The sequence below is a fragment of the Canis lupus genome, chromosome 30, assembly GCF_003254725.2.
Source record: "Canis lupus dingo isolate Sandy chromosome 30, ASM325472v2, whole genome shotgun sequence".
NCBI lineage: Eukaryota > Metazoa > Chordata > Mammalia > Carnivora > Canidae > Canis > Canis lupus.
This window is the reverse complement of record NC_064272.1, coordinates 19,483,070-19,508,964: the sequence shown is the minus strand read 5'-3', so window position 1 is coordinate 19,508,964 and position 25,895 is coordinate 19,483,070. Positions and strand designations below refer to the sequence as shown.

General features: G+C 35.8%; 1 protein-coding gene across 5 annotated transcripts in view; it reads left to right on the top strand.

Moving 5' to 3' along the window:
- WDR72 (WD repeat domain 72) overlaps window positions 1-25,895 on the top strand; it is a 220,806-nt gene that overhangs the window by 39,555 nt on the left and 155,356 nt on the right. For all 5 annotated transcript variants that reach the window (XM_049104237.1, XM_049104238.1, XM_049104240.1 and 2 more), the window contains 9 exons: window positions 1,234-1,408; window positions 2,056-2,132; window positions 3,375-3,494; window positions 4,202-4,347; window positions 4,731-4,827; window positions 9,314-9,455; window positions 11,486-11,719; window positions 14,261-14,481; window positions 17,239-17,434. In XM_049104237.1, the coding sequence (XP_048960194.1) occupies window positions 1,234-1,408; window positions 2,056-2,132; window positions 3,375-3,494; window positions 4,202-4,347; window positions 4,731-4,827; window positions 9,314-9,455; window positions 11,486-11,719; window positions 14,261-14,481; window positions 17,239-17,434 (1,408 nt within the window). The remainder of the gene's footprint in view (window positions 1-1,233; window positions 1,409-2,055; window positions 2,133-3,374; window positions 3,495-4,201; window positions 4,348-4,730; window positions 4,828-9,313; window positions 9,456-11,485; window positions 11,720-14,260; window positions 14,482-17,238; window positions 17,435-25,895) is intronic.

Sequence of the window (25,895 nt, the reverse complement as noted above, 5' to 3'; positions counted from 1 at the left end):
AAATGTCTTTGGAGGATATTCTTTTCTTTGGTTTTTATTTTGTCCCTGGAGCAGAAAGTGTTAGTTACTATTTGTTATTTTGGCATTTTTCTTTCCCAAAAGTTATTATTCAAGCTTTTTTTTTTTTGATTCTTTATTTCTGCATCTTTTAAAACATAGATAAATATGAAAGACAATTTTTCATTTTTTCTTGGTTATGCTCACTGCACACACACAGACATATGGAAAGATTCAGTTTTAATGACATACTATTTTATAAAGCAAAAAAGCGTTTTTTTTTTGTCTTCAATTTTAACCTTTTTTGAGTGGAGAGATTTTTTTTTAATTTTCTAATTTTTCAATCTTTTAAAAGATTTTATTTATTTATTTATGAGAGACACAGGCAGAGGAAGAAGCAGGCTCCATGCAGGGAGCCTGAAATGGGACTTGATCCTGGGACTCCAGGATCACGTCCTGGGCCAAAGGTAGGCGCTAAACCACTGAGCCTCCCAGGCATCTCCAGATGAATAGATTCTTAATTTCTGAATTTCTTATTTATGAGAAGATAACCAAAGGTATAGCCATACCTTAATAAACATTTCCCAATATTTAAAATAGATTTTGACTTTTGGTACATGGACTCCAAGCATGCAGACAAGGCAGTTGCATTATACCAATGGTACTCACAGTGTTTTTTATATTTTACTTTTTGTTTTCAGCATTGATGACTTGCACTACAATATTTGCAAACTCATTTCTGGGACCAAAACATGCACAAGTGAGAGAATTTGTCAAGGATGCTATATATTACTCAATCTTTAATAAAGCTGTTCTCAAAACTTCTTTGGCACAAGTATTCCACACAAATTCTTCAAATTACTTTTATTTCTTCTCAATGTGTAGTAATGTTGCTAGGAAAAGGAACCTGATTTGTTATTGTTTTTTAATTCTACATAGCATTCTAGAAATAAAACAATTGTGAGCTTTCTATGATTTAGAATAAGATTCTTTCTAGCTAAAAAATCCCCCTTCCTCCAGAAATATGGGAATTACAAATAAGACTAAATTCCTAAATCAGTACTTCGGAAGTATGGAATAATTGAACTAAAAGAAATTTTACTTGCTATTCAGTAGCAACTAAATACCTTAACTGAATAGATGCTAAGACTAAAATCCAGAGGAGTCTTCACCATAACCCAAATTATGTTATTGCTAGTGATAATTAACTTTTTGCTTTGAATTCCATGTTCGTAGTATTACCACTGCTCATTCCGGATGACAGGGGAAGGCTGGCTTTTGTGTTGTGGAGAATATCAAGATGTTCTTATCATTGATGCCAAAAGTTTGGCTGTTATTCACACTTTTTTATCGTCTCAGTCCCCTGATTGGATCAACTGCATGTGCATTGTTCACTCCATGAGAATTCAAGGTAATAGTTGGGTATTGTATAACACTAAGAGAGTGCATATAAAAATAGTACTTTTGAACTATTTGTTAAACAGGCAAGAGTTCAGAATACATCTTTATGTTTACCTGTTGGTGGGGATGGTTCTCTAAGCCAGATCAAAAAACTGAGAACACCCATGCCAGTAGTGCAAGTCATTAGAAAGTCAGCAAGAGGTCAAGATGAAATGAAAAGAGGAGACTATTTCCACGACCCAGCTCATTGGTACATTTCAAGAGTGACAAGCAGGCATTTCTTGTGGATTGGCAAGACTTTTGGAACTTTTACTTTGCTGTATCTTCTAGATATAGTAGTGAAGAGAATTCAGATTCTGTAATAAGAGAAAGCTGGCTCCTTACTTGTTTCCGAATTGGGAGGTTTAATATTGACAACATAATGATTTTCAATGTGGTTCTGCTCTTATGGTGCCCTTCTATTAAATGGAGTTCACTTTGAAATTTTAAATTTAAAACATGATCTAAAATGTTTATGTTTTATGAGGAAAAAAAAACTGAGGCTGAATATTTTCCACCTGTGTAACCCTGTATAATCCTTAAATGACTGTACTATGATCTTTACAGCAATAGTTATAAGGGGAGTCAACTTATATGTGACCTTTATTGTTTTTACAGAAGATTCTCTCTTGGTGGTATCGGTAGCTGGCGAACTCAAAGTATGGGATCTCTCTTCATCTATCAACAGCATTCAGGTTGGCTTATGAAACTCTTTTATTCTCTAATGTCAAGCATTATTTATTGAATTTTTTAAATTATAAGGATGTTATCCACTCATTGTTAAGAGTTCAAATAATGTTGAGGCTCAGTTGGTTAAGCATCTGCCTTCAGCTCAGGTCATGATCTCAGGGTCCTCAGATTGAACCCTCTGTAAGGGCTCTGCACACTCAGCGGGGAGTCTGCTTCTCTCTCTCCCTCTCCCTTTGTGCCTCCCCCCCACCCCCGCTTATGCTCTCACTCTCTCTCTCAAATAAATAAATAAAATCTGAAAAAAAAAAGAGTTCAAATAATGTTAAAGTGTATAAATCATACCTCCATGTACTTCCCCCATCATTCCACCAAGGGGTGGGTTTGGGTAGATTACATCTTTCAGCCTGTTCAAAGGACATTTACAAATGTTTTTATCTATACACACACACATACACACATGCACATACATTACTTACATTTTTAAAGAAAGAAAGAAATCTGGCATAGAAGAATATCTTTCTGACCCTTACAGCAGGGAGAAAGACCTCTTTCTTCTGAATGTGACAGGGAATTGTGGCAGGGAGATGACTATGAACAGCTGAGGGTCACATGTGCTGGGAGTCCAATTTATTTACCTGCTCCCAGCGTCATACCACAAATTGAGGAAGTGGATGAGAGAACAGTCATAGTACGCTGATGATATAATTGTTTCAACTGCCCCATGCTCCGAGCTCTCCTTTGGAATTTCTTAGTTGGGGAAGCCTAGGAATTGTGTTGACATGATGAGGCCAAGAAACAAACACCAGCATTATCAGAAACTTATTGCAAATATAGTATTCTAGCTGTACTATGTTGGCTACTTTTGTTTTTTTCAAAGCATTGTATTCATTTTTCTATTTTAGCAATTAAAGTACTGAAGGGTTTTCTTTTAAATACTTCAGTTTTTTATTTTATCTTTCTGCCATGTCTGAAAATTAGACACTTATTCATATCTTTACATTCTCAGCATCCAACACATCCAAACATTCCCATAGAATGTTTGTTGAATAATTATATAAGGAATCCTGTTCATGGTTTCCTTTACAAAGTAACTTCTTAGTTCAGTAAATTCCAAAGGAAATTGGGGTATTTTATGTGATCCACCAAGTGGTGTGATCTGCTTCAGTGTACAATGGACCAAGTCTTCTCATACAGTCATGCATAAATTACCTAGTACTAGTATTAAAATGTACTCATTCCTTTTGAAGGAAAAGCAAGATGTCTATGAAAAGGAATCCAAATTTCTCGACTCCGTGAACTGCCGGACAATACGATTTTGCACATACACAGAGCGACTTTTATTGGTGGTATTTTCTAAATGTTGGAAGGTATTATAAAACAAAATAAATACTAGCGATATACAAATGTAATTTTTTCTTGCTCAATGCAATAATTATGGAATGTGATTTAAATATGATATAAATTCTGTAATATTATCAAACATGGAATGATTTGTCTTTTATGCCCCTCTTTTATCAATTTTCCTCTCCCTGCACTCAGCTGTTTTGCTTCTCAGGAGATTATGTATCTAAAATATATCCTAATTTTATTAAACCAAACTATTATGGTAATGAGCATTTATCTTTAGATTATTTTTAAAATTTGATGCCTACTCTTTAGAATTGAAAACTAATACTTTTATCTACATACATTGATTTATTTTTAGACTTTTTTTCACTACATTTTAGACTTTTTCACTACATTCATTTTTAAGGAAATTCCTTTCTTGTGAATACACTTACTGGTATCTCTAATAAGAAAGAAAAACTAGGTTATTATATCATTTGATGATACCATTCTTGAATGGTACAGAGCTTATTCACTGATACTTACCTTAATATAAATATGAAAAAATAAGTACCAGTAAAATGTCATCTTGGTACCAAGTACAGTGGGTCTTGTTATTAATATTTAATATATTGTTGCATTAACACTGCCATCTAAATGGTCTTGATAAGCATAATTTATCTTTCATCTCATTGGCAGATTAGATTAGAAGCTTTTGTTAATGTGTGCCATTAATTTTGTATTTTAGATTTATGATTATTGTGACTTTTCCCTTCTCCGGACTGAAGTTAGTAGAAGTGGGCAGTTTTTTGCTGGTGGAGAGGTGCTTGCTGCTCACAGAATCATCATCTGGACCGAAGATGGTCACAGTTACATCTATCAGCTGCTGAACAGGTGGGCTCAGATGAGAGCGGCATACAAAACATTCAGGTAGAAAATGAACTTTGGGAGGTTTATTATGGAAAAATCCCTGCATGCTGCCCATGATCAAAAACCAGAACAAAACAACTTTGGCACTAGAAGATTTACTCTGGGCTTGGTAGGCTTCAGCCTTTGTATAAAACAGCAGGGGATGAAGGAATGAGATTAACCATGTATAACTTGTACAGCTGGTGCTGGGTTTTCAAAAAGTCACTTGTAATTATTAACTCAACAATTTCTAACTAGAGTTTAGAAACTTGAATGGTACCATCCGGCTTTTGAAAGTGGGAGGAGGAAAAAAAAACGAATAAAGAACACCAAAGTTCTAACTCTGCTTTTTATTTTTCGCCATGCAGTGGGCTTTCAAAAAGCATATACCCTGCTGATGGAAGAGTGCTTAAAGAGACCATTTATCCTCATTTACTGTGCTCTACTTCTGTGCAGGAAAATAAGGTAATGCAAGGACAGAGTGACTGCCTCAAAACTGTTTCACTCCACGTCTTAGATAAGTGTTGCTTTGTCTGTAACAGAGTCAGACTTGAAAAGATTGAAGAATCACATCAAGTTATCAACAAGAAAATCAAATCTAATTGTTAATGGGTACTGAAGAGAAAACTTTGCCTTTGAAAAATATATTTTCTTAAAGTCTGATTAACAATATATATTGATTATAGAAAAATTATCAAAGTTAAAAAAGGAGGAACTTAAATTCTTAATTTTGCCACCATAAATATTCACAAGGGGTATTTTTATGTATCTACTTATTTTAATCAGGAAATTTTCAAATATTTAAAAAGTTTCAAGAATAGTACAATGATCACTCATCTACCCTCTACCTAAATTCACCAGTAGTCAATATTTGCCATGTTTATCCTCGCTCTCTCTTCACACACACACATTTTTTCACTGACCCTTTGGATAAATAGTTCAATACAAAGTCATTATCATTTTGATGTGTCTACTCTGATTTTTAAACTTTATCAAATAGTTTATATCCGCTTTTTAAAACTCAGTATTATCATTTTTGCTTCTATTTAGCTATTCTAAAAAATTTCCTTGCTGAGGCAAATATAATTGTGATTCCTGGCAGAGTTGATATAATTCTTGACTGAATTATATATTTGATATTCTATGAAGCCTGAACATGAAAAACTATTTTATTTTAGTAGTGCTAACCAAAGTGGGGTTTTTGTTGTTGTTGTTGTTGCTACTAACCTATGGACTTGGTTATCATTTTAATGGAGAAGCTTTGGAATACTGATGTGTCATCCAAGGTAGCATGCTATTTTTACAGAATGATGGTTTGCTTAATTAGGTAGCAGAGCTGTTGAAGATTCTATAGTTCTGTGATTGTCCCTTTCACCTATCTGCAAGGTTTTATTGCAAAAACTTGATTAAGAAGCTTCTAGCCAGAAATTAGAACTCTAAGTGCCACCAGGGCCTATGTAAACTTTAAAATTGTGGCATCAGACACTATTTCTAAAATAATTTGTGGGTGGCAATCAAGTCTTGTTTTGCTGTTGGTCATAAAAGCAGTGTTGTGACTTACTCAGAAAATCATTTTTAGTTATTTTTTAAAGGACCTGCTTGCCCATTCTTTCTTTAAGCTCCAGAACACATTTCTTATAAAAGCAGTTTTCCCTAAAAGCTAAAATATAAATAGTGTCCTTTAAGAGCTTCCAGTCGACCAAAAATATCAATGCTATATAAAACTATGTGGAAAAAGCACATCATTACAAATTAACTTAAAAAATACTAATCTTGGGACTCCTGGGTGGCTCAGCGGTTGAGCATCTGCTTTCAGCTCAGGGCATGATCCTGGGATTTCCAGATTGAGTTCTGCATTGGGCTCCTCGCAGTGAGTTCCTCTGCCTATGTCTCTGCATCTTTCTCTGTGTCTCTCCTGAATTAAATAAATAAAATCTTTTTAAAAAATACTAATCTTAGGGAAAACCATCTTATTTTGATCCTCAAAATGTAAAGACATAGATTTATGCATAATCTATCCACAATTCTTGTTTAGACAACCACAGTTACTTCTTTATCTTAAAAGTGGGAAGTATTTGGAAGCCAGTGAAATATGACTAGAATAATCAGAATCTTAAAGAAGCTGGTCTGCTCATCCTTATGCCCTTGCTTGTTCTTTGTCCAGCCACAAAATTTAAGTCTGACATGATTCTCCTTATTCAAAACATCACCGGTATTCACCAAATATAAGACTTCTTAGAGTCTCCTGCAGTTAGAATGTAACATTTTGGTGGGGTGGAGAGATGAGTTTCATAGGTACAATGAGTTTAAAAAGGGGGTTCTATAAATATGTAGTATTAACTAGACTCTTCTTTTGGAATGACACTATGGAATTAAATCTCAATTTTTGACAGTAACATATTCCCAGAGATACCATTTGTGATGCTAGGAACATATCTGCAGATGGAATTGTAGTAGCAAGATGAGCCTCCCCCTTCCTTTCAGTAGCTCATGAGTCTCCCTAGCTTCAAATCACAATTAGTGATCACTGAGGACTAGTCAAGAGTCCTGGTTGTTGAGATGAGGTACTAGGGTATCAGGGTCTTAACAATGGAGTAACCCTGCAGTGCCGAGGTAGGAGTAGCGGAGATAGAAATAACCTGAGGATTGTAGACAAGGAGTTTGGGTGCATGAACTAAGGGTAATAACAGTGATGATGATGGTATGTAACTTTTTTTCCAAGTCAAACATACACATACCTTCATTTATATTGGCCTCACTTTGAATTGAAATTGATGTTCAGAGATTAATTCCTAGGATTTGAACCTAGGCATTTTGGCCAGCGTCTGGCAATGGGACTTTGGAGCAAGTTTCCCAGTTGTCCTGAAAAGCGGATAATAAGAATGGTTAACATTCACAGAGTACATACTAAATGCAAGGCATCATTCTAAGCACCTCACCTTTATCAACTCATTAATCCTGACAGCAATCCCATATAGTAGGTGCTTTTATTGGCCTTCTTTCACAGTTAGGGAAAATGAGACACAGAGAGGTTAAGTAAATTGTCCAAATCAAGTAATTGGCTCTTTTAATAGAGTTACTATGTGCTAAACCAGGATTTGAATCCGGCAGTTAACCCAAGAGAATTCACTCTTAAAGACTATTTTATTACCTCTTGGAGATATTACTTCTTGGAGGATGGGTGCTCCTCATGATGCGTGTTGAGTACTGTGATGAAAAATCAGAATTCATATGGTAAGGAGTTCTGAGGAGGTTTCAGGTGAAGAGCAGAACTGGAGAGGGAACCACTGGGATGAAGGTAGAGGTGACAAGGAGTGGGTGTGAGCAAGTGAGGAATGGTGGTGGGAAGTTGAGGGCAGGGGGATTGACAGCAGCACAGGGAGTGGGAGCTGCAGGGACAGTGTCCAAAGCTGGGAGGGCAGAGACACGCTGTCTGCCACCAGCTTGAATAACTGCCCAGACTCTCTGGAGCTTTGTTCCCATATCAAAATCAGGGGGATTGGACTAGTCCGTGCTAAATTTCCTCAAGGTCAAGAGAGTTTGAGATGCCAATTTACCCAAATTTTATCAACGCTATTTGTAAAATCTACAAAAGTGAGGGCTTGAGAAGTGTAAGACTCCCAAGTCTCTTCTGAAAGCAAAAACAAACAAACAAAAAGATTTATTCAGAGAACTGACTTCATAGAAAGTTTTCTCTCCTGCAAGACTCTCATTTTGGGAGCTGATAGAGGATTACACATCTTGCTTGCATAGTCTTGGATTCCTTTCTTTTTCTCTTCCTGTCTTAGTTTTCTTATCTCCACAATAAAAATAATAACAATGTTTGCTTACTTCGTAGTTTTGCTGTAAGGATTAAATATAGCAGTGTTTTGGCCTTTAATATTTCTACAGATATATTATAGAATTTTTCCAATAATACATTAAAATCCTGACCCTTCAAGCTTATATTCTGAGTAGGAACTATCACTTTCTTAGATTTCTTTAATTATGGCCCCAGCAGTTGGCTTTCTATCCAGGGTGCCTTTTATTTGCACATCAAAAGAAGTGTCTGTTTTTGTTTTTATAATCACTTAATCATTTTGATCCCTGGTGCAGAATCTCAATATGCAAGTCTGCCCAAAGAACATCTACACTGCAATGAGGTACTAGAGAGATTCTAGACTCATTCATTAATAAAAGCATATCTTTCAGAACTCTGGTGCCCTATATTCATACTCTGCCTCAGCAAAATATATGATATATAGTAATATAAACTATAACTATATATTTATCTATATTAATATAATATATATTTGTTTCTTTGTTTACTTATTTGTTTGTATGTTACAGACTCAGTTTTATTTGTGGCCCCTTGGAATAGTTAAAATCAAGTACATTAAATCTGAAAAATAGTCAACGGAAAGTAGAAAGAATCTTAATAACACAAAATTATCAAATGAATATTAGTTGTTGCTATTTTAATTGACAATTGGAACCCAAGTGGCCTCTTTAGTGGGCAGTAGAGCATAGTCATGAAGACATGGACTCCTGAGTCAGAATTATTGGACTCCAAAGCACGTTGCTGTCTATATCACTTTGCTTAAATCATCCTCACTCTCAGTTTATTCATCTATAAACTGGAGACAATGAGAGTACCAATTTCACAGAATTATTGTGAGGATTATTTAGCTGAATGGATGGAAAGCCCCTAACAATATGAGTTATACATACATGTTAAATATTCTTATTAATTCTCTGAAGTCTAGCTGATATCTTTGCTTCTATTTTATAAAACCTTTTGTCTTGAGTAAGAGATTATTTCACTTGAGTTACTTAGAATTTTTGAAAGAGCAGGAAACAAATGGAAATAGTTTCATCTATGAAGTCTTGTTCCTCTATTTTAAAGCAGTGGTTGTCATTTAATACTTAGATTTTTTTCCTACATAAAAGCTAACTTTTTGTTTTGGACCAGAGCCTTTCCTTTGTTATGGGCTACATGAATGAACGGAAAGAGCCTTTTTATAAGGTACTTTTCTCTGGAGAAGTTTCAGGAAGAATTACTTTGTGGCATATCCCTGATGTTCCTGTATCCAAGTTTGATGGTTCTCCTAGAGGTAAGACAATTTCTAATCTATTTTTAATCACATGTCTTCTGAAAACCGAGTTTATAATTAATCAGTGTTTTTCTCATTTGAGTCACATGAGGCTACAGATAAGACAAATTTTCTTGTGTACCACTATGCATTATATGCCAACATGCAGGCAGATACTAAACATGTTTTGTTTATGTTTTTATTTTTGTTTTGGGAGAGAGGGAATGGGAAGGAGCTGGGGGAGAAAGAGAGAGAGAATGCCAAACAGGTTCCACACCCAGTGCTGAGCCTGATGTAGCATTTGATCTTATGACTCTGAGACCATGACCTGAGCCAAAATCAAGAGTCAGACACTTAACTGACTAAGCAAATCAAGAGTTGGATGCCTAACCAACTGAGCCACCCAGGCTCCCCAAACATGATGTTTATAGATCTTGTACAATAATACAACCAACATAATTCAAATTAACATCAATGTAACAGGAATGGTGTTTTATTGAAATAAAACAAATGCTTGCCATATAAATGTAGGATAGGCTGATACACCAGACTCATGGTTTTTAATTTGTTGCACCTGTATCCTGTAACTTTTCAATAAATTTCTTTATTGGTATTATTACAGCTGCTTGGAACTACAGGCACAGATACAAACTTGGCCACTAAAACATTTAGCATTTGCTTACTTTAGTTTTTTTAGAATATAAAACTGAAATCATTAAAGTAAACATTATTGTGGAGAACCTTCAAACTTCTGAGATCATGTATTCCAAATTGAGGAAGACTGTCTTTCTCTTTTTTCCCCTTTTTCTCAAGTCATTAAGTCATTTCTGTGAATCATTGACTGGGACATAGCAATACTTGAATTTCTAAGTGCAAGTTTCCACTATTTAATAAATTCACTTGTATAACTTTCAGTGTCTTTGTCCCAAATGTTTTCAAAATGGTTCATAACAGTCCTATGTTAATAAGACATGGGTCAAAAAATAGATTTAGAACATGTTACAGTGTATGGGAAAGTTTCTTTCAAGTTCAATTTTAAGTTAAAATATTTACCGTGCCCCTGTTGGAGCCACATAATGGTGACCCTAGGGTTTCTCAAGTATGTTCCACTGCCAGCAGAATTAAGTAAACATCTAACTAACCTTCATTATAATTAGAACCATAGACATCTACAACATGCTTGATGCTTGTCTAAGGTTTGGGCTCTAGGTTTGCATAGTCACTGTGGTATGTGTACTGCAAGAAGACCAGGGATCTCTTTCTGGGTGAGGTAGGTTGTCTTTGACTTGCCCTCTTTGCTCTTGAATCCAAGCTTCTCACCCTTTCCTGAGCCTACTTGAGGCCCAGTTCAAAAAGTTGGGTGGAAGCTATGTAAAATGATAACCAATGTTCTTGATATTCATAGATAATTGCCCTGGGGCCTAGTATGATTTTGAGATATTCATACCCTTGATATTTAAAGGATACATTTCTTCCATTTTTTTCACATAACTAAAAGACGTCCAATTTTCCTTCTTTGCTTTTCCTTCTTTGCTTTAACAAAAAAAAATTAAATTTTATTTATTTATTCATGAGAGACACAGAGAGAGAGGCAGAGACATAGGCAGAAGGAGAAATAGGTTTCCTGGGGGGAGCCCAATGTGGGACTCCATCCCAGGAGCCCAGGATCATGCCCTGAGCCAAAGGCAGATGCTCAACCACTGAGCCACCCGGGCATCCCCCAATTTTCCTTCTTAACATTGCTGAGACAAATAGAGAACTCATGGGATTGGGCCACCACCTTACATCTCTAAAAGAGTTTCTCAGTTCTTTTCAGTTGACCTAAATCTAAATGAATGCTTATTCTTCTGAGGCTCCTTGAAGGCAATACCAATGAAATAGAATTTGGAATAAAGACAATAGATGGCAGGAGAACTTTTCTGCTGATAGCTACTGTCAGGATGGCAAAAGAGCCTCTAGGTACCCCAATGGACTGTGCCTTGATAACGGTTTCCTTATCTATGATGAATTTATAAACCAAATTTTCTCTTTTGGGTATGTTTTCCTTTTAGAAATACCAATAACTGCCACCTGGACCCTTCAAGATAATTTTGATAAGCATCATACCATGTCACAAAGTATTATTGACCATGTCTCTGGAGCTGGAACAGTGGGAGTCACTTCATCAGAGTATGTTCCGAGTCTTGACAAACTAATATGTGGCTGTGAAGATGGGACAATTTTCATTACACAGGCTTTGAATGCTGCCAAAGCAGAACTTCTAGAAGGCGGTTCTTTATTAAAAGGTCATTGAATTTTATTTAACCCTATTTATTTAATTTACTTAAACTTCAACTTTAATAAGCTGTACTAAGAAGATTTCCGAAGCTTAAAAAATTTGCTGACATTTGCTAATTAATGTGTACATATTTTAATATTAAAGGAAAACATGGCATCTGTTTTTTTTTTAAGTCAAGTGGAAGGCTATACAATGAGAAAGATATTCCTCTTCTTCCTTGATCTTTCAGCTCCCTTCAACAAAGGCAACTGCTAATAAGCTTCTTTATACCTTTCTCAAAATTTCCTATGCATATGCAAGTACATACCAACATAATAATATGCATTCTTCTAATAATATACAAATAGAAGCATAGTATATACACCTTTCTGAAATATCCTGAGGCATATATTAATAAAATACCTTGGAATACATTCTTTATGAGTTTGATTTAAATGGCTAATGATAATCAAATTTTAATTTTTAAAAATCGCCTGTTAATGGGTGTTTCAGTTTTTCTAGACTTTGGCTAATAAAGGCAATGCTGAATTAGCTATCTTTGCACATATAGTATTGATTCTTAGTAGTAGAATTACTGGATTGACACTTATGAGTATTTTTAATTTTGCAAATATGTCTAAAAATGTTCTCCAAAGAACATATATCTGTGTACATGCGTGTCCACTAACAGCCTATGAAAATGCCTTATTCCTGCATTTGATGAAACTTTGTGTGCTATTAAACTTCCTAGTATTTGCCAATCAGGAGAAAATGGTATCTTTCTGTTTTAATTTTTTTGTTGTTGTTAATGAAAGGTAAATATGTTCTTATACATTTTTGTGCATTGCAGTGGTGAATACCTATTAAATAAATACTGTTGGGCAATAAGTTGTCTTATGTAAATGAAGAGATATACAGGAAGCAATTGAGACTTGGGGATATGTAAATACATCTAATATTTTAGATGTATTTTAAATCCTACTAGACTACAAAGTCCTTAAGAGTAAAAGCCAAATCTCACTTTTCAAAAAAAAAAATACTATATGCTTACTTGTTTGCTTGTTGTTGTTGTTGTTGTTGTTGTTGTTGTTTTAGATTTTATTTATTTTATTTGAGAGAGAGCACAGAGGGAGAGGGAGAAGCACAATCCCTGCTGAGCAGGGAGCTGGACTCAGGGCTGGACCCCAGGACCATGAGATCACCACCTGAGCCAAAGGCAGATGCTTAAGCAACTAAGCCACCCAGATGCCCCCAAATCTCACTTTTTAAGACACATCTTGTAACTGTTCTTAGCTTACTTTGGCTACTTACTAAATGTTACTATCTTATGTCCAGTGATTACCTAAAATAGAAGAGTGAATAGCAATGAACAGAGGAGGTAATATACTGCTCCACAGCTTAACGGCTACTCTTGAAAGTTCATGAAAAAGCTTAAGATAAAAAAAAAAAAAAAAAAAAAAGCTTAAGATCTTAGCACTTTTTATATAGGCCAATTTTTTCTTATCCAGAAAACAAGCAGAAACCTATGTTTGACATGAACATTTGAATTCATATTCATCTTGGTTTGCTAAGGTATATAAAGTGAGGATGTGCCTCATGGATCATGGAATAGAAATAACTAATGATTCTTTAATAGAAGTAATAATGATTCTTTGGCACCCTTTTTCAATTTGAGTAAAGAAGGTTTGAGGTCTGTGGTCATTTCCATTTTTTTTTAAGTTTTAGCTAATGATGAAGTAAGAAGCAGTGTGGAAACTGGGCAATCAGTAGCCCAGTGTTTTAGTACAGCTATGATATGAAATACCCACATTTCTACCAAGAGCCAGTGCTAGGAAATGAAGGACATTATCAAATTTACCCCACACAACAGTCTTGTATGAAGTAGTGCTCTTATTATCCCAAGTTTTTCATATACGATACCTGTGACTTACAGGGGAAAAACGTATTGTCATGTTGACCCATCTAGTAAGTGACGTACCTAGAAACCAAAGCTGGATTCATGTAATAGCAAGGTTATGCTCAAAGCTATGCTTTTTTCACACTTGGATTCAAGTCACTTAACTTCTCTGAGCCTCAGGTACTTTATCTATAAAACAAAGAAGTCAAACTAAGTAATCTCTAATATTTTCTAAGGCAAAACTGTTCTGTGAGACTTTTATAATAGAGTTGGTTATGCTTACTGAAAGGACATCAGTGAAGTTCTGAGATTAACTTTTGTAGAAGCAAAATGTATGAATTGTTTATTCTTTTAGAATAGCCTTTGCTGTTTGGCAACACTAGAAAAGATGCCAGTTAACTTGCTAACTAAACTAAAATTGGTGCTAGCTAACTTGCTGGCATCCTTAAAGAATTAGTAGACTTCAAACAACCAGCTGTAGTGCTTCATCAAAAATATGACCTAGCTTATAAGTAGGTACTTGCCTTTTGAGATGGTCCAAGGGTTGTTCCTTTTTTTTTAACCAACAGTCTAGCTTTAATTATATGTATTTTCTTTTATAAAAGAAAATGTTACCATTATTTCTTGAGCAAAAATATTTTTTTTCATTATTTGGTGTTGATTGTTTTCCAGGTTCCCTTCCTCACAAAGTTCTCAAAGGCCATCACCATAGTGTTACTTCATTACTTTACCCACATGGTCTCTCTTCGAAATTAGACCAAAGTTGGCTTGTGTCTGGGGACCAGGACTCATGTGTCATCTTATGGAATATCTTTACTGAAGAAATTTTGCATAAATTCTTTTTGGAAGCTGGTCCAGTAACAAGTATTTTGATGTCACCAGAGAACTTCAGAGTAAGTTAAGATAGAGTAAAACATAACATAAATTTAAAAGTTACATAACATTACAGAATGTTTAAAAAAAACATAAGGAAAATTAACCTGTATTCCCATAGAAATTATCCCACTGGATAATTTTCATGAATTCCCTTAAAATTTTTATATGCTTTTTATTATTATTACAACTTATACAAATAATTTGATTCTAAAACAAAGATTTTGTCAATTCTTGGCTTTCCAAAAACCAGTTAAATCTCTTACTTTTTTTCTTTTGCTCCTTAATTCTATGTCTTAATGGAGTTTTCTTTTTAATTTTTTAAGTTATTTTTTTAATAAAAGTAATTGATCCTCAATGTGGTAGCAATTCAAATATATAGGAATCTATAAATTAGAAAATAACTTTTGCCTTGAATAATTTACCGTTGTAAAAATATTGATAATTATATTTTCTTTTTCTTTTTTTTAAAGATTTTATTTATTTATTCATGACAGAGAGAGAGAGGCAGAGACACAGGCAGAGGGAGAGGGAGAGAAGCAGGCTCCATGCAGGGAGCCTGACGTGGGACCGATCCCCAGTCTCCAGGATAACACCCCAAGCTGAAGGTGGCCCCAAACCATAGGGCCACCTGGGCTGCCCATATTTTCTTTTTCTTAAAAAGATTTTTGTTTACTCTCTCTCATTTCTTTAACAAATAACTAGCTTTAACAAATTTCTGAGCATCTACCTTGTGCAAATAACCAGCTTTAACAAATTTCTGAGCATCTACCTTATATATTTCAGATATAATTTTCACATGTAATATAAACTTAAATTTGGCTTCTACAAAGTTGACATCTTTGTTAAAATATGAAAGATCAATTTTTGAGTTTTCTGAGTTTGTCAATCAGTTGATTGACTTGTCAAACTTATTTCTCTGTAATAATAACATAAAAAATCAGCTGCATAATAAATTCAGAGGAAACTTACACTATATTTTCATAGTAAGATATAATGAAAGAAATATTTCAGTAACACAAATGATTAAACAAATCAGTGAAACAAAGTTAAGAGACTTAAAAAAGACTTCCAAAGAGTGATTTGGGATACTTTGACATGTCTTTTATTCCTGAAGTTCCCTCCTTTTAAAAAAAAAAATATATATATATATATATATATATTTTTTTTTTTTTTTCCTCAAAGCTCCAGGACAGTGGTCAAATCCTGACCCTTTTACTTCTGCCTCAGTCATAAATGATTTAACTCCAAACCAAGCCAAGGAATTTAATTGAAAGGGCATAAGAGGCAATATTTTAGACATACAGAACTCTATAGCAAGGACCCAGTACCACATGAACTTAAATTCAGAAATCAAGGTTTTATACTCTTCAAATCCCCTACCCCAAAAGATTCTGTTTTCTGTGATTGCTCCTTTGTCTTGCTTCTTCTCGTGATCTCTTTTAGCTTTCAGTTTCAAATGCATAGAAAAGAGAATCTGATTGGCCTATTTTGGATCTCTAGTCTATGTCCACTTCTGGATCTAGGGTCTTTGTTTGCATGTCACATGTCTGTTCACAGGTTGTATTTGTGTACAAGTTCCCTAAAGTACATTGAGCTCTCTATTCTACAGGCTGTGGGTTGTGCAGTTTCTAAGAAGTAGTGCTGAGGAGGCAATGCGATCTGCCCTGTTACACAGGTCCAGGCTCCCCATATAGCACATCTGCCATTTTGTGATTTTTCCCCTCTCAGGATTTCTATAGTTTCCTTAGAACAAATTAGGAAAAATAACTTGCTCCCCAGTACCCCATAGAAAGAGGTCAGTAATGGGCACAGGGAGATTGTCAAGGCATCAGATTCTCAACTGATGCTTTACACACAGCAGCTGAAACTCTGGCTAGGTGCCCTAGTGAAAGTAGGAACATCCACATAGCAAAGTGGTTAGAAAAGAAACAAAGAAGTGGAAGAGCCACTACCCACTCCCCTTTCTCCCCTCAGCCATCCTACCTACCCCCCACTCTGGGCTGACTGTCACAGGGCCCTCTTGGTGAAGCACAGACCTGCCCTGTAAACTCCTCCCAGATTAGCCTCACAGCACCCAGCATGGAAGTCTTTGTCCTAAACTGTGTTCAAGGTAACCACATGCTGACTTTTTAAAAAGTATCCCAAGAATCTTTGTCCTGTGAGCCTATTTTTGGTCCTTGTATCTTTGAAGCTGTGCATTCGGTTGGAACTATCTAATGCTTACCTCTTTTAGATTGTGTCTACACTGAGTTTCCTGTTTGGATTAGAATCTGAATAGTTCTGGGAACAGCACCAAATCACATTCTGAGGCTCTAAGTGGAAAATATCAGCTCATGATACCCTTGGGCCTAAGCTTGTGTCTACAAATAGCTTCTTTTTGTGGCAACAAATTAGTTCTGGGGTTTATTTTATTCTGCATTATTTCCGATGTCTGCCTCACTGCCTGAATTTGCTGAGTGATGGTCAAGTCCTTCATTTATCTTATAAGTAGATTTGGCTTGGAATTCTCATTTTTCACTTGCACCTCTTGACTTTCCTTATAAGTTGTTGAATTTAAAATCTACTTGGTGTTTAAAACTCCTCTTTACAGTATTATGTGAAGAAGTCCTGCAGAAAACAGAAATGTCATTTTGTAATGGTGTTTAAACAAAATATTTTTACGTTATTAGGAGAAAAAATCATTTAATTTTAAGGAAAGCATTTGATTATTTACTTACAAATGATGTTGGGTTTTTTTTGTTTGTTTGTTTTGTCCCCATCCCCCACCCCAACAGCTAAGAAGTGATCAGGTAATTTGCTGTGTGTGCAGTGACCATTCCGTGGCCCTCCTTCACCTTGAGGGGAAGAGGTGCCTCCTGCATGCCCGGAAGCACCTTTTCCCTGTGAGGATGATAAAATGGCACCCAGTTGAGAATTTTTTAATTGTTGGATGTGCAGATGACTCCGCTTACATCTGGGAAATTGAAACAGGTAAATTGGAATACCTCTTTCATTCTTTATATGTTTATGCATGTGTTCCAGGGAATACATGGTGACCACTTCACCTGCTTTAATCTTTGGTTGGGCTGCATTTAATGGCTTTGGTTGAAGGTGAGTGTGGAAAATAAAACACAATGGCCCACGTCAGATCTTGACCAACTGATGATTAGCTGACAGTGCAGTGCACAGGAATGAGCCGGATATTTCTGGAAGCTATAAATAAAAACATAAGTTATCTACTTTAATTATTAACAAGAAAGAAATTTAGTGTCCTACTACTCTCAAATTATCATTAAATTCTGCCTTCTTCAGCATACTCACCATCTCAGCAACATTTTGAGCTAATTGATGATCAGTAATAATGGAATATAATTAATTACGAAACTGAAAAGTTGAGTCAGGGAAACTGAAAACTGAGTGGCTCAATTGAACTTTTGATGTCATAGTGTAGAGAATGTACAGTTTGAACTTTTCAAAAAAGTTTTGCTATATAACTTAAGAATGAGAGTAACACATTTCAGGCAGATGCTGGGAACTTATCAAATACAGCAAGGTAATTAATGAACATGAGTCAGGGGAGTGCGCTTGAGAGTACATTTTACTGAAACCAGTGCATGATTTTTATTGATTAATCAGTGGTGGTTTTATGTTGGGTGTTATTAACAGACTGGATAGTTTATAATATAGTTTAGAGTCATACTTCACCAAAATAATTGCTATTTTCTTTACATTTGACTTTCGTGTGGTAATGATGATGACTAATGTGCTGGTGTATGATGGTGCGATATAATTCTGCTTTACATTTATACCTCGCTTTACAGCTTTGATGGCCTTCCACATTCATTTCCCATTAGATTATCACAACTTCAAGGGTAGCTAGAAGAGGTTTTATTCCCCATTTTATTTTATTTTATTTATTTTTTTTTATTCCCCATTTTATTGATGAGGAATTTGTAACTCTGATTTGTAGACGCACAAGATTACATTGCTAATAAGCGGTAAACCAGTATGAGGGCTCCATCTTTCTTTGCACAATATGCACAAAATCATGAGAGTTTTAGAATTCCTAGGTAATCTATCAACCTGAGTGACAATTTAGTGTAATGGATAAAATGAGCTCTAAAGCCTGGGCTTGCTTCCAGGACCTGCTAACAAAGATTGGCCTCATGCAAGCAACTTGGCTTGCATGTCAATCTCTTCATCTATGAAATGGGAGTAATGGTACCACCTTCTTGTCAGGATTAAATTAACTAATACTGACAATGCTTGTAAACAGTGCCTATAGGTGCTATGCCCTTAGTAATAATTAACTATTATTCATATGATCAAAGAACGCAGCAAAATCTTGACTTCTGCTTATGTAATCTAAATCTATAAAACACATAAATGTGTGCAGTTGCATCATTTTCAATTGTGAAATTGTGAAGACTTGCTCATCAAATGTATTTTTCCTAGAAAATAGAATCTAGCGAGGATAAAGAAATAGCTGGCACTGACAAATGTTTATAGTTCCGTTGCCCCATCAGGATACCTCTTAGCCTATGCAACTTTTTATTTATGTATTTTTTGGCGGGGGTGGGCAGTAAAAGAGGAAAGCCAAACCACTAGTACTTCTTGAAACTGTATTTATTCCTACATTTTCTTTTAATTTTATTTATTTTTATACTCCCCAATCCATAACCAAATATTGTAGAACATTTGAAAAATACAGAGAAAAATAAAGAAAAACAAATAATCTCATCTCACTTCCTAAAGACAACTGCTATTAATATTTTGATCTACTTTCTGTCAGACATCTTTCTATGTCAATAAATAGATGCCAAAATTGTGTTTCAGTCATGGTTCTGGCAGAAAATTGAATTTAACCCAGGTGGGTCAAATAAAGAGACTTTAATGAAAGAACTATTTATGAAGGTGTGGATAGGACTTAGGGAACTGAGAAGGAATGAATAGTGAGGTCCCTGTCACCCAGGCACTAGTAGTATCAGGAAGCTCTTACTGCTTACCTAGGGTTGAAGCAACCAGAGGAGAAAATAGTATTAGGGGCACCATGTGAGAGTGGAAGCCATGAGGGAGTGTTCACTCCCTGAAGTCATGAAGAGAAACAGCACCTCCCAGAGACACAGGACCGACAAAGGAAAAGTTGGAAGAAATTATTTTCTCTGTCCCTCTGCAATCACTTTCATTAGTTTGATCCAACTGGAAGTCAGGGAGGAAGGACATTCAGTTCTAGGCATTAGCTAGGGGAACAGAGTGGATGCAGAGGAACAGGGAAAGGGTGGAGAGGATTGTCAAATAGATAATAATTGGCATTGTGGCCATTACGGACACATCATACTTTAACTCAGGAATCTTCCATTAGATGGTTATGTGTATTTTTCCCTATAAAAAATTTGTTTAGAATTCCCGCATCAAATAATGTGTACACATTTAGTGGCAAATTAAAGTATAAGATATTTATTTTAAATGAGCCCGTGAGGGTGTTTATCTCATTGTTATGTATATTAATACTTTATAAATAACCTTAACTCAGCCTAAGATGAGACTTACAATGGTGAAAATATTACTAATAATTATGAAAATGCCTTCACATTTGTGATGTGCCTCTTTAGTTTTTCAAAACGTCATCCTATTAGCAGGTTTCATTTGAACCCCCAAAACTATGCATATGGCTGACACCCTGACTTTTTCCTCACCATTCACTATGCTCATCCTTTTTGGATAAATTTAAACTGTTTCTTTTAGTCTGTGTCTGATACTGGCTTTGTTTTGGGTTGCCTTTAACCTCTGTGAGTCCAATTGTGGTTAAAATTGAATGAACTTTTTCTTTCCCTAGCTGGATTACATCTGGCTAAGATACTTCCATCACATTTACTATGCTAGATTTCTGTTTCATCCTTTTCCTATAGAAGTCAGAAAATCCAGGATCAGGAAGCTTTTCCATTCATAATTTCATACAGTTAGAGGAAAAATACCAAATAAGACCAAAACAACTAAGCTAAAAAGAGTCCGATGAGGCTATATAGAATGTGCTTGCTCACTGATGTGCCTGGCACATGGATAAATAAGTGAATGCATGAACTAACAGATTTTCTTGGACCTTAGAACATTGAGTACAAATGAGTTCACTTTAACATTATCCCATGTAGTCGCTCTTAGATCATGGCTGGCCAACTGCAGACAGATCCTTAGCTTTCTCCTCCAAATCTCCCTTAGGGTTTCTGGAGTTCATGGGTCCTATATTATCTCCTCAAGTATAAGTCTGTGTATTTTCTACTCCAGGCAATTTTTCCTAGGGTTTTTCCTTTTAGCTTTGCTAGAAGGTTCAAACTTAGTTTTATATGTGAACAGACCTACTCCCTGCTGCATTTCTCCAGTACTCTGCCTCTTCTAAATACATAAAGGAGGGATAAATTGACACTAAGCCATTTACAAGATCTTTCAGCACTAGAGCAACTCTAGAGCTCATAGAGAGAAAATAGGAGATGTCAGTGGGATACAGATTTGTGGGGAAAGGGCCGAGAAAGAAAAGGCAGGGGAAGTGGAATGAAGCTAAAAAGTGATTAATTCTCAACTGTGCCAAAAGCCCACTTTGGTGGAACGTTGGGGTGTGGGGTATAAGTCAGTCTCTGTGACACCCTCCCTGGATGTGGAGGATAGAATATGAGACTTCATCAGTTTTTCTCAACACTTTAAAATAGCCTATTCTCACTTTATTCATGAGATTTATTTATTCTTTAGGTAGAATACACAAGCATATTCTAGAGCCATGTACCCCCATGCCTATTTTATCTTGAAATCATTAAGAAGTGTTTCTTACTGTGATAGGTGACATGGTCAGATTCATGCCAGGGTAAAGTTTGGGATTACAGGTGGGCATGCTCATCTCATGGGAGAGGCAAACAACCAAAGTAGAGAAGTATTTATGTAACAGCAAAGGCCTTCATCTTCTGGCTAAAAATGCAGTGCTGCCAGGTTGGGAGTGATGAGGGCATCTAGTTTCTCTTATTGATTTGCCGGATGTCCCATGATGTTTAGGCCTGATTAGGAAGGGAAAAAATTGGAGATGTCATTTTGATTAATATTTGAGCTCCCGCAATGTGTTTGGCACTGACAACTCTGGGCGGCTTTGTCACCCTCGTTGCTGTGAGACACAATAGGGATAATGTAATACTGATTTTTCCCCCTAAAATATACACCAGAAATAAATCTCAGCTCTGAGCTCATTATTCTTTTAAGAATTGAATTTAAAATAATTCTGAGGACTTTTCTGTTCACTATACCGGATTTACATAGAAGAAAACTCATGTAATGAATGTTTCACGTGTTACTAATATAACAGTGGTTATTACCGAAGGTCTTCTGTTAAGCTTATGGCCTGTATCATGAAATAAGCCATATTAAGCAATTTGTGTGTGTGTGTGTATTTGCATGTGTACGTGTGTGTATGTGAAAATGAAACCTCACTTGCTTGAAAATAAAACATTTCTCCATTAGATAGATCAGAAAAACTTCTGTAAAGAACTGGATAGTGAAGTTTTTAAGCTTTGTGGGCTACATGATCTCTTTGCAACTACCAAGCTCTGCCCTTGTGGGGCATAGATAATACATAATACCATAGATAATACATAAAGAAGTTGGCAAAACTATATTCCAATAAAACTTTATTTACAAGAACAGGTAGCAGGCTGTACCTGTTACCTACACATGCAATGTGCTTTATAGACTTCTAAGAATGATGACAGTTATTTTTAAGATGATGATTTTCCTAATAATTCATGCTGATCCAGTTTACAAACTTTAATACGTTACACCATACTAACTCTGTATAGTTATACCCATTTTGTTAGTGAGGAGATGGAACACAGAGATATTTTGAGGCCGAAGGCCCCCAGGTTAGGTATAGGGCACCTGCACTAGGATACATGTCTCTCTTTGATTTGTTCTCCACGATACTGTACACAGGAGCACTGCTTGCAGACGGAGGTCAGCTTTTTGAGACTGTCAAACAAGGAGTTAGATAAGGAAAGCTCTGAGAAGAAAAGAAATGGCTGCCAGGAAACCTGCTAACACTCTCCTGAAAGAGAGGGTCTCTGGCTATCTCTCAGAGCCTGGCTCTCAATTTACACACAGTTCTAACGGCTCTGGTCATCTGATTTCTCAGATGACGGATTAGAAACAGCAGATTGCAAGGAGGGAGACTGTCCGTGGCAGGTACCCTGACAGCAGTAGCGACAGCTGATGGGAAGCAAGGAGAGGCAAAGCTATGAGTCAGTGCTTAGGGCAGGGGCAGTGTTTCCTGCGCTCATGGGAAGGTAGTCACCCCCAAAACTCTGAGATCGTTTCCCCTGTTCAGGAAACTCTTAGATATGCCTGCACAGGGTATGGGCAGCTGCCAGTCCATTCCCCATGCCTCCTGCTGGGGTGGTGGGCATTCCTTGCTTCCAGGAGAATAGTGAAAGGTTTTACATCTTTGGTAGGATTACAGTCCTGAGGAAATCTCAGAAGCGGCCTACAGCCTGGAGTTTAAGGGTGCCGAAGTCTTTGGCCAGTAACTGAGTAGAATTCAGGGTCCATGCGAGTCTATTTTTATTCATTTCTTCCTGTTTCTGCTCAGGTAATGTGAGCTGTATGACCTTGAGCAGGAAGCTTTATTCCAAGAGCCTGGCCTGAGGACCCAGTCTCTGGTCATGACATGGTTTCTGTGGGAAACACATTCTGAGTTTTAAAACAACTATCTTATAAACAGACCATTGGAACAAAGCCTATGCATATGAAATTAAGGAAGTCAGGAAGAAGACAATACATTTCAGTTATTTTTACCACAGGTGTTAAATTTTCTTTCTTAATTTCATTTTCTTAATGAAGTTAGTACCAGTTAGTTAGAAAATTATTTAGTCTATTATGATACCATATAAATGAAGCATTTATTCTTTTGTGGCTTCCAAATACCTAGTCTTCAAAAGAAAACTTTAAAAATAAAACTATTAAGGAAAATAAGGTTTGTCAAGTAATAGATAATAGGCCATATTTTTAGAAAAATATCTAGATTTAATCCTATACTATACATATGAATTTGCTTTAATTGTTTAGCGTGAGAGATATAGAGATGTATGCAGGATGCAGGTTCCCAGAAATGTGCAGTCATATTTTTCCCAATAGAATAGAATCATGTGGTTAAATTCTTACTTTGCTACACCAAAATATCACACAAGGTCACTACATAGAGAAATCATTTTCCAGCCCCAAAATATTACCTTGTTGCCTTTATTTATAGTATTTGGTGTATAAAATAAAAAGTTTTTAATTCCACTAGTTGCCAAACATGCCATTCTGAAGGACAGTTTTGTTTGATTTTCTCATCAAGGTCACCACTCTGTAGTTACAGGTGCCTTGTCAGCACAACTGGAGGATGACCTTCATTATGTTTGTGTTAAAGGTAGATTTTGGGTATGCAGCATCCGGCAGGTAATTGTCTTCCCTAGTATGTTATTTTCTCAAAGCCACGTTATTTTGTTGTGGTAGATTACAGATGGAACCCTCTTGGGATGATTGTTTTTAGAAAAGGAAAATAGGATACATTAAAGCGTGGGATGGGATTTTTCCTACATCACTTTTTCCAAGCCCTTTTCTTCTTTATTATAATAATTACTGATGTTATTACTCAACACGTATTTTTGGTTTGCTGCCTATTTTTTGAATCTTTATTTCTTCCTCTTTGGCCCCCGTTATCACAGCTACACTATAATTTAAGATTTTGACTCATGTAATTTTGTGTATGTGCGCACATGCATGTGTATGCCCATGTGTATGTACCAGCCTGTGTATATGAACTTTATTTGCAGGTTAACTACTAAATATTTACCCAATTGTCAAAATTTAATGTCTCAAGTGGGAATTTGCATCAGGAGGGGTTATGATCATGAGCCTTGGGATCAGACTGCTACGTTTGAATTCTTGTTCTACTCTTTCCAATCTCTTTTACCTCAATTCACTTTGAATTTCTCAAAGGCTTACCATCTCTTCACAGCACTTAGCACTAGATAAATATTAACTGTCCTTAGAACAAATCCTTCATATATTACCATAGCAGTTTGTATCTATGACTCATTTTTCACTCCTAATGTATCAAATGAATGTTATTGCCTAATATTTAGAGACGGTAGATTCTGCCTCTGTTAATTTGTTCACTCTTTGGCAAATCACTAAATAAAATTGATCAGAGTCTTAGTTTCCTCATGATGATGATGATGATGATGACACTTAACACAATGTTGTAGAAAAGATGTAAAACATTACTATATGTGAGAATACTGGCACCATTTTTATTAATTTTATTTATTTATTTATTGTTTTATTAATTATATATGTGTCCATATATTATACATACATACACACATTTATACATGCATACATATGTATATACATATACAAATATATATCTATATATAAGCATGTGTATATACATTTACATATATATGCATACATATAAGCATATATGTGTATATGTATACACACCTACATATATACACATGTACATATATACACGTATGTATGCATGCATAAGCCACATGGTTGCTCTAATAAAAAGGAAACTACAGCAACAAATGAAAAATAATAAATGGGACTTCATAAAAATTAAAACTTTTGTGCATCAAAGGACATTATCAAGAATGTGAAAAGACAGCCTGTGGAATGGGGAAAATTATTTGCAGATTATATATTTGATAAGGGCTTAATATCCAGCATATATAAAGAACTCTTAAAACACAACCAAAAGACAAGCAACCCAATTTTAAAAAGGAAAAAGAGGGCAGCCCCAGTGGCGCAGCGGTTTAGCGCTGCCTGCAGCCCAGGGTGTAATCCTGGAGACCTGGGATCGAGTCCCACGTCAGGCTCCCTGCACGGTGCCTGCTTCTCCCTCTGCCTGTGTCTGTCTCTATGAATAAATAAATAAAATCTAAAAAAAAAAAAAAAGGAAAAATAACTCAAATAGATGTTTCTTTAAAGAAACTATACAAATGACTGACAAGCACATGAAAAAATTTCAACATCATTAACCATAAGGGAAATGGGGAAATGCAAATCAGAATCACAGTAAGATACTGCTTTACATTTACAAGATGCTTATAATCCAAAAAAAAAGGGGGGGGGGGGAATAACAAGTTTTCCCAAGGATGCAGAGAAATAAGGACCCTAGTATATTGCCAATGGAAATATAAAATGGTACAGTCGCTGTAGAAAACAGTTGGACAGTACTTCAAAAAGTTACCATATGAGCCAGAAATTCCACTCCTAGGTATACCCCCAAAAGAAATAAAAATATATGTTCACCCAGGAACTTGAGCATAAATGTTCATAAGATCATTATTTATAATAGCCAAAAGGTGGAAATAACCCAAATTTCCATCAATGAATAAATGGATAAACAAATTATGGAATATACATGTAA